This window comes from Capricornis sumatraensis, chromosome 3 (genome assembly GCF_032405125.1).
Source record: "Capricornis sumatraensis isolate serow.1 chromosome 3, serow.2, whole genome shotgun sequence".
Taxonomy (NCBI): domain Eukaryota; kingdom Metazoa; phylum Chordata; class Mammalia; order Artiodactyla; family Bovidae; genus Capricornis; species Capricornis sumatraensis.
In genome coordinates, this window is record NC_091071.1 from 49,132,559 (window position 1) to 49,144,830 (window position 12,272).

General features: G+C 42.9%; 1 protein-coding gene across 1 annotated transcript; it reads right to left on the minus strand.

Moving 5' to 3' along the window:
- Positions 1-3,914: 3,914 nt before the first annotated feature.
- SFT2D3 (SFT2 domain containing 3) lies at positions 3,915-4,791 on the minus strand. Its single transcript, XM_068969620.1, has one exon. The coding sequence runs from the start codon at positions 4,789-4,791 to the stop codon at positions 4,150-4,152; it is 642 nt and encodes a 213-aa protein (XP_068825721.1). The 3' UTR covers positions 3,915-4,149.
- Between the last annotated feature and the right edge of the window lie 7,481 nt (positions 4,792-12,272).

Consider the following 12,272-nt stretch of genomic DNA (forward strand, 5'->3'; position numbering starts at 1 on the left):
AGCTACTTGCTTACATTTGTGAACATCCTTGATGGGAATCTCTAAGTCATCTAAATTAACTCATCTGTGAATTTTGTTTTTAAACAAATTCTTATCTAGCCATTCTGTCACACTTATTTTTGTAGCATAGGGAAAAATACTTCAAAATGTGGTTTGAAGTTAGATTCAAAGCCTTATTAGTTAGACATGCTGTGGCAAATAGAAAATTATACACCAAAGGAAAAAAAATCTGCATGTCCAAGCAGAGGTCTCCCTTGGCTGCATCTTCTAATAATTACACCTTAGACTTGAGTTGCTTTTTTCTGATTAGAGGAACATAAGCTAGAAATCATCTACACATACCTTTTGAATACTGTAAATCATTTCAAAAATGGTTTTAAGTTGAAAAGGAATGGATCAAAATCTTTCTTAAAACAGTTCTGTAAAATTTAAATAATGTCTTCCTCTTCCACACTAGCTATGTGGAAACACCAGTGTTTAAGGCGGAGGATTGTTCAATTAAAAGTAAGCCAGGAAGGTCTCATCCACAACAGATTCTTTTAGTTTTAAATGAATGGGACATTTGGCCCACTTTAAATTGGAAGCCAAAAGTTCAGTTTGAGATAACCCCAGGATACTTTCTATATTGACCCCTTACTTTGTTTTTATAAAAAGGCTTTTTTATTCTTCAAAGGACATCCTGTGGTCACCCTCACTACTTTGACAACTTCAGTTGGGCACTGGAGACAGGTTTGACAAATTTAGTGGTGCTGGAAAGTGTCAGTAGTTGCTTAGGAAAGGGATACTGACATAGTTGGAGTATATAAAGACTCCTAATTGGTTCTCAAAAGGCCAAGTTACTTCTGCAGATAAAATGTTCACCACACATAAACACTGCCTTTTTTAGGGTGTTAGAACCTAGAGGCTTCAAGAGATTTTCTCTTTACTTTGCAATTTAAAACATCCTATTTATCAGCACCTTCCTCTAAACACACCTTTAGGAGGCTCAAGAGTGCTTTAGGTTTGTGGATATTGTTTATTTGCCCTCTACTGGTATAGCTTAAAAAGAAGTTGTAATCAGATTCTCAGAGGATAAAAAGGGATCCAGAGCACAAAACCATAATAGACTGTTTATCGTTGTTCAGTTGCTTACCATCCTATGGACTGTAGCTTATCAGGCTCCTCTGCCCTCCATTCTCTCCTGGAATTTGCTCAAATTCGTGTCCATTGTATCAGTGATGCCATCCAGTTATCTCATCCTCCGTCGCCCGCTTCTCCTCCTGCCCTCTTTCTCAGCATCAGGGTCTTGTGCAGTGCGTTGGCTCTTTGTATCACATGGCCAAAGTATTGCAGCTTCAGCATTAGTTTTTCCAATTCAGGGTTGATTTCCTTTAGGATTGACTGGTTTCATCTTGCAGTCCAAGGGACTCTCAAGAATCTTTTCCAGCCCCACAACTCAAAAGCATCAATTCTTCAGCACTCAACTTTCTTTATGGTTCAACTCTCACATCCAGACATGACTACTGGAAAAACTATAGCTTTGACTATACAGACCTTTGTCAGCAAACTGATGTCTCAGCTTTTTAATACACTGTCTGTGTTTGTCACAGCCTTCCTTCCAAGCAGCAAGTGTCTTTTTGGAGCCTAAGAAAATAAAATCTGTCACTGTTTCCAATTTTCTCCCATCTATTTACCATGAAGTGATGGGACAGATGCCATGATGTGTTTTTTGAATGTTGAGTTTTAAACCAGGTTTTTCACACTCCTCTCACCCACGTCAGGAGGCTCTTTAGCTCCTCTTCACTTTCTGCTATTGGAGTGGTATTATCTGCATATCTGAGGTTGTTATTTCTTCTGGCAATTTTGATTCCAACCTGTGATTCAACCAGTCTGACATTTCACATGATGCTACGCTGCATGTAAGTTAAATAATCAGGGTAACACTATACAGCCTTGATGTACTCCTTTCCTGATTTGGACCAGTCCGTTGTTCCATGTCCAGTTCTAACTTGCTTCTTGACCTGCATACACGTTTCTCAGGAGACAGGTAAGGTGGTCTGGTAGTCCCATCTCTTTAAGAGTTTTTCGGTTTGTTGTGATCCTCACAGTAAAGGCTTTAGTGCAGTCAATGAAGCAGAAGTATATGTTTTTTTGGAATTCCCTTGTTTTTTCTATGATCCAATGGATGTTGGCAATTTGATCTCTGGTTCCTCTGCCTTTTCTAGAGATTAGGCTCCTTTTTTTTTTTTTTTTCTGAGACTCATGGTAAGAACTTTATCATAAGATTTTAAGGCTTTAACTTCAAAAACACTACCTCAGTAAGCAGAAAACCAGGTCGCATTTTGAGAATTCATTTAGAGAAAACTGAAAACTCAACATTATTTATTACTTAATGTATATATCTGCATTTTAAGTCATCACTGTCAAAATACATATAATATATTGTGCTTTGAATTTTATAAAAACAGATTTCCCAACAGTGAATTCTTGGGAAAATGCTGGAAAAACAATTTTTAAAAATAGCATTAAATAGCATTTTAAAATGGGCTGAATGCGGTCAAATCTTCAGTCTAAAATTTAGAACTAAAATACAGATTTAACTAGGGGGTAGACAAAGCAGCCAGTGGTACATTTTCCAGTCAAAAAAATAAGTCATTCCCCCAAAACAGTGGATTTGCTTTTACAAACACTCAGTAGTTGTGCCTCTTGAGGTAGGTAATCAATAGGGTTGAAAAGCAGCCTTCTTTCAAAATAAGGGGGGTGGGAGTAAGTCTACCTTAGCGTCCACCTCTTGGAGCAGGGCTTGTTGGACACTGATCAAGACCTATAAATATAAATTTTGAGGCTGGAGGAAGAGGCAAAACTCTGTTGCCTGACCACCTGTTTAAGCAATGCTAATCCAGTCCCAGGAAACAATTACTTTCAAGTTGTTCTCAACCTTAGCAGAAAAAGGAATCATTTGGGAAGCTTAAAAAAAATACTGATGCCAATCTCGCCCCCCCCCCCTCCCCCGGGCCCCAGAGATTCTGACTGAACTGAAGTTTGACTCAAGTAACTCTCATGTGAACTAAGAAGCACTGGCATAGGATTAAAACTTTTAAAATACAGTTTACTTCCTAGTTAATATGTAGCTAGTGACAAAACGTTGTTTTATTTATGGACTTAACCAGAATACTGAGCCCATTCTTTCTGGCAATAAATTAAGGTAAGTCCTAGACCAAGGTGCTAAATCTAAAAGAAGGAAATTTGGCAATTAGATATGAAAAGCACCGTACATTCCATTAAGATCAGAATATAAAGTGTAAACTATGGGTTCAAAAGCACATCATAAAATTAGGAATGAAAAACTAGACCTTGTAGAAATCCATGGTTTCCATCCAGTAGATAACTGGATGTGGAATTATCTTCCTGTCTCCCAGGTGTTTCCTTAGCTGAGTTCTGTCCATGGACCTCTGAGCATTTACGTGCACCTTACTGGATACCATGCTTCTTGGTCCCTGGTTTCCTTATGTAATGCAGAACCAACTGTCCTTTAATTTTATAAGACATCATGTTAACAATTTCACTAAAATAAGAGAAAACTGAGATAAACCGTATTAACTAAAGCACTTGAAAAAATTCCAGTGGCTAAAGTCAGCATTTAATCTGCTAACTCCTATGGATACACTCACGTTGAAGAATAAGGGAAAAAACTTCCAAGAGCAAAAGAAAGCACGTTTACTGGCACTAAGCTACTGCGATCTACCCCTGGATTTTCTTAGGTGACAAAACGCGAAAGAAATCCGGGAAAATAAGGGCAGTCAATCAAAACGGAAAAGCTATTTTTTCTTGTTTTACTGTGTAATCTAAGACCACGGTTAACGCAAAAGCAATTTATCACTAATGTTTCATAGCGTATCACCAATTCAAAACAAAATCTGGTTTCCACAGCACTTCCTGCCGAGTGTAGCACAAAATGCTGAAATCGAGGAGCGTCCCAAACTGCTCGTGTCTCAGTTTACAGTTCGCTGGCACAGTAAAGGAGCAGCTTCTACCCCGGGCGGTCTGGGAACGGACAGGCGCAGTCCTTGGTTTGGCTGGCGCTGGGCCTAGAGCCGGTTGCCCGTGTCCTCTCGGTGGCGCATCCTGGGGACGGATTCTGCGTCCTTCCGACGGCGCGGGCCGCGGGCCTCAAACGGGGAGCGCCTTGGCGAGGGCGGCGCCCGGGCCCAAGCGCCCGAGCGTGATGCGCAGAGCGGTGCCCGCGCCCCGGGGAAGCACGCCCAGCAACGCGGCCAGCAGTGCGGCCACTTGTGCGCAGGCGCCCAGCGCTGTGAGCAACGTACTCCGCAGACACAGCGCCGCGTACAGCGTCGCGCCTAGCGCGACCACGTAGAGCAGCGCGGGCCGCGAGGGCGCCTCCTCGCCGCGCAGCAGGCGTCCACACGCTGCGCCGCCGCGCAGTAGTGTGCCTCCCGCTAGTGCCAGCGCCGAGCCCAGCGACCACAGCAGCGCGAACTTCCGGGCGCGCAGCAGCAGCACAGGCGCGTAGAGTGCGGCCAGGCCGAAGCAGAGCGCAGCCAGCAGCAGGCACACGCCACTCGCCGCCAGCCGCTGAGTGCGCGTCACGCTGGGCAGGCACGTCTGTCCAGCCGCCGGCTCCGCGGGGCTCTGTGTCCACGTCCAGCGCAGGCCCGCGCGGTTCAACCACGCCCCGGCCTCCGCCGTGGGCTCCTTCGCCTCTCCCGCGGCGAGCAGTGGCTCCGCGGCCGCCGGGCCGCCCGCTTTCCCCTGCGCCAGATATTCCTGCAGCTGGCGGTTGAGGTCCGCCATGTTTGATGGAGGCTTCCGCGAAGTGGTGCCGAGGAGGGAGCTGCGGCTGCCGCCCACTTCCGGCTCTACTCGGTCGGCTTTGGAAACTGCTCGGACCTCGGGCGGCTGTCAGTCCGCCTGGACGGAAGGGGCGGGGCTTGTGGTTCTGCTGCCTTCGTGGTCTCGACTGGCACTTGCGCTGAGACCGTGGCTGTGTCCCTGCGTGTTGCATCAGGATACCTTTCTTCGGTGTCCGCTGTAGGCGCTGACAGGGCTTGGGCTCGTGTGGCTATAAATGAAAGAAACTTGTGTGTCTTGACTTTATGGATATCAGTGTCGTGATTCTGTGCTGTAGTTTTCCAATATTTGGCTATTGAGGGGAAATGGGGAAAGGGTTTACGGTCTTAAACTACGCTAATCTATAATTTAATTTTTAATTTAATTTTTTAAGAAGCTCACGCTGCAGGTCATAAGTGGTTTCTTTGGTAATGCTACAGAGCTGAAGCAGAGTTAGCCGCCTACTCGCACTGATGAGCTTCTCTTTTACCCGTTTCAGCATAGGTCTGGCAATATTGTTTCAAGCCCCAGGTCATATATGTATATTTTTGGCCCACATTGTCATGCTCCTGATGCACCTCTGGGTACAGGTTTCCTGACCCGTCAGATAATTCTGAAGCGCTTGTTCACGGCTCGGTTAATTTCTGATCTTTATCTTTTCAGAACCTCCTTGAAGTTCCTTGGCTTGTTATGTAGGTCACAGCTATCTGGGTGTCTGCTAGGACTTCTGGTTTCCCTGCTCTCTGGTTTCTGCTTGGCTAATTCCTGTTCTCAGACATTCAGAGTAAGCTGCACCTCTTGTTTACATCTCACACTGAGGTGCACTTTCTCAGAGTTCTTATCTATCCCAATTGTGAAAGTTTGTTCAAGGCAGTGTCAGCAGCTTGAGGACAAGTTCTCTCTCATCTCCCTTTTCTTTGGACCTGGAAGGCTACAGCAAAGTCACTCAAACGGACGTTGACCTGATTCACACAGCTGTCGACTTGAGTGCAGTAAAGGTGCTTGAAAGCCTTTGTAGAAGTTGAAGCCTTCGGTTGAAAAACCCATTTTTAAAGTGTCTATTGTAAATTTAAATATGATGGCATGGAATTCTTTTTGTGATGTAAAGTGCAACCCAGTTAGGTGCTACAGCAGTGTATTCTTGTACAGGTCTTTGATTTACTTGCCCCGGAAGCACTGGGAATGGGAGGCAGGGCTGAGCGCGGTAGGCTGTCTTCTGTCGCTGACTTTGGAGGCACTGCAGGAGAAGAGAGGGTATCGCCCTGTGTCTGTTTCTTTTGTCTGTACTAGCTCCCCTCACTCCTTTGGTCCTGGCTTCCCCTGCACAACTCCAGCTGATGACTGGTGAGCCTCCTTAGTCCTTTATGACGAGATCAGTATTAATGAGTTCCTGCTCTTGTCATGTCTGACTTTTCAGTTTTCTTGTTACCTGTGTAACCAGTTTTCCCCTATTAAATTATTCCCTTTAATACTTGATTTTCCTGGTTGGATCTTGACTATTGTTACTGAACAAGCAAACTTGATTCGACTTGCCCAATGTGCAGCAAAGCCCATCTGCTGACCCTGGATTGTGGTGGAGGAAAGTATTGTGTTTATTGTAGGGTGCCAAGCACCTTACTCACATGACCTGAACTCCCCAGTGGCTTTCAGGGGCAGGTTTCTGAAACTAGTCACAGGGTGCATGGTGAGCTCATGCACAATTATTGTTGATTAGTTGATGGTGAGGTAACTGGGTGATATGGGAATCTCAACTGCCAACTTAAAAAAAGTACACAATGTGAGAGTTGTGAATGAAGTTTTATTTGGGGCAAAATGTGAGGACTATAGCCTGGAAGAGAGTATCTCAGATAGCCCTGAGAAACTCTTCCAAAGAGGTAGGGTGAAGGTCAGTATATATGTGATTTTGCTGAAGGCGAAATATGGAAATAAGCACATATATATATATATATATTTTTTTTTTTTTGCAAAAGGTTTCTGCTAGTCATGAGCAGTTGTCACCATTTGAGTGCTTTTCTAGATATGAGAGGACACAAGAATTGGGCTCATAAAATTGGCTCCTGAAAATATCTACCTGAAGACCTGTTCTGCCAGTTTTTCCCAGAGTGTCAGTTCAATTCAGTCACTCGGTCGTGTCTGACTCTTTGTGACCCCATGGACTGCAGCATGCCAGGCCTCCCTGTCCATCACCAACTCCTGGAGTTCACCCAAACCCATGTTCATCGAGTTGGTGATGCCATCCAACCATCTCATCCTCTGTTGCCCCTTCTCCTCCTGCCCTCAGTCTTTCCCAGCATTAGGGTCTTTTCAAATGAATTAGCTCTCCACATCAGGTGGCCAAAGTATTGGAGTTTCAGCTTCAACATCAGTCCTGCAATAGCCTGCCTCATTTCTACTCTCCACCCTGAACTTTCAGGGAGTGTTGGAAATCAGCAGCTGCAGCAGCACCTTTAATCCTTGTAGAGGTGGATGGCAAGTGCCAGTGTTAGGTGCCAGTTTGTAGTTAGGGCCCCCTCATGGTAATAAATTTGTTCATGCTTTGAGAGGCATTTTATGACCATTTTGTCCACTGGTGCTAGGAAGGCTTATTCCTAGGTCCGGCAGAGATTTTGCTGAAAGGCCATTCCATATGCTATTACTGGACTAGGTCTTATAAACAATAGCTAAAGGTAATGTTGGACCATCTGTCTGGCTAGTCTGTTATAGTCCAGGAAAAAATTCCCTCTTGTAGCATCTTCCTGTATCAAGAATCACACTATTACAGTAATTGATCTCATATAGAACCATATATTTGATCAGTTGCTTCAAGTTGCCTAATCATCATTATATTTGTTGGAAGCTCAGTCACACAGTTGGTAATATAAGGAACAATAATCTTGTAAAATAGGCAAAATACAAATAATATAGCTAATACATTAATTAGAATTATAAGTAAATATTTAAGCCAAGAGCTTCCCATGCCACATCAGTTTTTGAAGAGATTGTCAAGACTAGGAAGTGGGTCACTTAAGGCAGAAATATGATTTCTCACATTCATTAAATGTGTTAGAGGATTCGTCATGTACAGGGTTCAGTTTGAGTTATGGCACAAGTGCCTCCCTGAGCTGCTGAAGGATGTCAAGTGTCATGTGGTTTTCTAGCACTTTCCTCATCAGAGAGACCTCAGAATTCGGTAGGCTAATAGCCTGGTTCAGTTCATTTCAGTTTGGTCGCTCAGTCGTGTCTGACTCTGCAGCGCCATGGACTGCAGCACACCAGGCTTCCCTGTCCATCACCAAACCTGGAGCTTAATTAAAGTCATGTCTATTGAGTCGGTGATGCCATCCAACTATCTCATCCTCTTTCGTCCCCTTCTGCTCCTGCCTTCAATCTTTCCCAGCATCAGCGTCTTGTCCAGTGAGTCAGTTCTTTGCATCAGGTGGCCAAGGTATTGGAGTTTCAGCTTCAGCATGAGTCCCTCCAATGAATATTCAGGACTGATTTCCTTTAGGATGGACTGGTTTGGTCTCCTTACAGTCCAAGGGACTCTCAAGAGTCTGCTCCAAAATCACCATTCAAAAGCATCAGTTCTTCACCACTCAGCTTTCTTTATAGTCCAACTCTCACATCCACACATGACTACTGGAAAAACCATCGCTTTGACTAGACAGACCTTTGTTTGCAAAGTAATGTCTCTGCTTTTTAATATGCTGTCTAGGTTGGTCATAGCTATTTTTCCAAGGAGCAAGCGTCTTCTAATTTCATGGCTGTAGTCACCATGGTGGTGATTTTGGAGCCCCCCCCCCCCAAATAAAGTCTGTCACCATTTCCATTGTTACCCCATTTATTTGCCATGAAGTGATGGAACTGGATACCATAATCTTCGTTTTCTGAATGTTGAGCTTTAAGCCAACTTCACTCTCCTCTTTCACTTTCATCAAGAGGCTCTTCGGTTCTTCTTCGCTTTCTGCCATAAGGGTGGTGTCATCTGCACATCTGAGGCTACTGATATTCCTTCTGGCAATCTTGATTCCAGCCTGTGCTTCATCCAGCCCAGCGTTTCTCATGCTGTACTCTGCATATAAGTTAAGTAAGCAGCGTGACAATATACAGCCTTGATGTACTCCTTTCCTGATTTGGACCAGTCTGTTGTTCCATGTCCAGTTCTAACACTTGCTTCTTGACCTGCCTGCAGATTTCTCACGAGGCAGGTCAGGTGGTCTGGTATTCCCATCTCTTTCAGAATTTTCAACAGTTTGGTGTGATCCACACAGTCAAAGGCTTTGATGTAGTCAATAAAGCAGAAATAGATGTTTTTCTGGAACTCTCTTGCTTTTTTTCTATGATCCAATAGATGTTGGCAATTTGGTCTCTGGTTCCTCTGCCTTTTCTAAATCCAGCTTGAACATCTGGAAGTTCACGGTTCATATACTGTTGAAGCCTGGCTTGGAGAATTTTGAGCATTACTTTGTGTGTGAGATGAATGCAAGTGTGAGGCAGTGTGAACATTCTTTGCTTGGTTACTATCATTTAAAATCTCTTGAGTGAATTTTACTAAGGCTTTGGTATGGCTGATTACATTCTCCAGTCCTGTTGAAGAATGTAACATACTGAAGGCACAAAAATAGCTGCTATATAATCGTTCCAGTGAAGTACAGATTTCTTGACTTACCAGGCTCATACCAATGGTAGACTGGTTGTTATTGGGCTAGTACTAATGGTAGATCGGCTGGGGTCATCTCTAAATTGTTACGTATATGACCCTGAGTCCAAGGAAATCCTAGTGTTCATCTTCCTGTCCATCCCAGTGGAAGCCCATGGACTAGTATCACAGGTCCAATTAGGCACAACCCAGTGAATCCCTGGTCATCTGACCCATTTGGTTCCATACCAGTCACCGTCTCTAAGGGCAGTAATACGTAGGCATTGTTCATAAGGCACCCACCCAACTTTCCTAATGTTACAAGGATGATCATCCTTGGTACAATTTAATTGTTCCCACCAGAGAGGAACTTTTAAACTAAATGACCATAGCCATAGTGTTAACTACAAAAATCAATCCCATAATTGTGGGAGGTTTCCTTCTAATAAATGGGAAGTTACAACTCTTAATTGAAACTTAGCTTGTTGTTCTGATTGAGCTTGAGTGACCCTGAAAGAAATTCATATATATGGCCAGGGTCAGAGCAGGTATTAACTGGCCAGGTGAGAGGATCCTATCTAGTAATATCAAGAGTAGCCTGAGCAGGACTGAGCTTACTTTCTTCTAAAATCAATTTCCTAAGGGCTGGCCAGTCAGCGCCTTGGAAGTGAGAAATCCACCAAGGTAACCAAGAAGTATTAGACACAGGTAATTGGCAACAGACCCCCAAATTGGATTGATTTTGAAAACTAGCATAGGATCATGCCCATGATAGAAAGACATTTGGTTTGTATGTAAAGGTTCAAGAAGTTAAGAAGACAGAAATGATTATACGAATCAGGTCCAGCATCTTGGGTAAGCTATCTGCTGATGTCCTCTTCTTGTCTTGGTATGAGTGTAGTTTGTCTTCTGTTTGAATATTGTTTTAAAGTGAGCTTGAGGTCAGCAGTCCTCTCTATAGACCAGTCCAATGTGGAGGCCCTTTTTAAGTGAAAAATATGAATCCGAGAGTCAGTTCCCTTTAGTTTTGCCGCACATGAGCTAATTGAATGCCTGGTAAGAACCTTCCCACCTGGCTTGTAGTGAATCCTTTAAATGATGTATCTGCCAATGTATATAATCCCCTGGTTGCAGGGGCATCTGATCTTCATCCAAAGCTAGATTATTGAGATAAGCTTTAGTAACAAACTTAAAGTGTCCTTTTAATAATTCAATTTAACTTTATATCAGTATAACTTAACAGCAAGGAACTATCTGGGAGGTGCATCTAGTAAATATAGATCCCCATTAACAAAATTGGAATTTAATATTCATTGAAACATACTCTTTTTCTCTCTAAAATTACCCTCATTTTTACCAAATTAAGGCTAGTTTGCCAAATAAGTCTGGTCTCAGTAAACTTGGCCTGATTTACATAAGTATGCTTGATCAGATAGACATTTTGATTGCTGAAACTTTTATAAGGACTCGGACTGAACTTTTTAAAAGACGTCTTAGGGTTAGGAAAGTCACACCAAGGGCTTGTCACAGATTTCGCCTACCAGATTTGGGTGAATTCCTCCCTTTTCAAGGATCCCAAAATACCTTGAGGTTTCTGTAACTGTTCAAGAGGTAGCCTTCCTCATTTATTTGATAAAGCTGCTGGGAACCTAAGAGTTTCTAATCTCTGGAAGGATCAGATAAGTTAAATGTTTCAATTCTTCTTGCAAAGGTAAAAATTTACCAAATTACTGTAAGTCATAATTAAAGGGGAAGGCTTTCCTTACACTTGGAAAACACAGATTCCAGCCTATAGTTTTTCAGATAGAAACCATAAAAATTATAACCCTATTCACCAATTCACTCAGTGCTTTTGTTAACTTTTTATGAAGCCATCAGCGTTTCACTGAAACGCTTTAATTTCTTATGAAGTTCAGCATTATGGTCTGAAAGTCAGAAGCTTTTATTTATCCAAAAATCCTTTCTATAAATGTTCCTGAGGAAGAAGCATTTTTGCAGAGGCAACAGAATAAAACCATAACTGTCTATGACAGAAGATTTAAGACATGTTTAAAATCTGATTACAATGCAGTCCAATTGACTAAATTGGTTACTGTTGTAACATACATCACTTAAAGATAGTAACTAGATTTATAAGAACATTTTATAGGCCATATCAATTTTAGGAATTTATATAGTTTCTAGAATACCTATATTAATATTCACCATACACTATAAGAAGATTTATTAAGCATTTGACAATGCTTCCTATGTAATTTAACACACTAAATGAAACTGCTTAATATATCTCTTTGGGATGTGTTAGGGGCCCTTTGAAGCATCCCACAGTTAGCTAGAGATCAAAGGACTTCATTTAACTTTGATTTAGAAAGTTTGGTCAAAAAAAACTATATCAAAAAGGTTTAGAACACTCAGATAGGATCATAGTTCACTGTGAAACAATAGTTATTCAGTTCAGTTCATTTCAGTCTCTCAGTCATGTCCGACACTTTGCGACCCCATGAATTGCAGCACACCAGGCCTCACTGTCCATCACCATCTCCCAGAGTTCACCCAAACTCACGTCCATCAAGTCGGTGATGGACGACTCGATGGATCAGCCATCTCATCCTCTGTCGTCCCCTTTTCCTCCTGCCACCAATCCCTCCCAGCATCAGAGTCTTCTCCAATGAGTCAACTCTTTGCATGAGGTGGCCAGAGTACTGGAGTTTCAGCTTTAGCATCATTCCTTCCAAAGAAATCCCAGGGCTGATCTTCAGAATGGACTGGTTGGATCTCCTTGCAGTCCAGGGGACTCTCAAGAGTCTTCTCCAACACCACAGTTCAA

Excerpts from the sequence above, each read along its gene's own strand:
- SFT2D3 (XM_068969620.1), bottom strand. The coding sequence starts at position 4,791 with ATGGCGGACCTCAACCGCCAGCTGCAGGAATATCTGGCGCAGGGGAAA.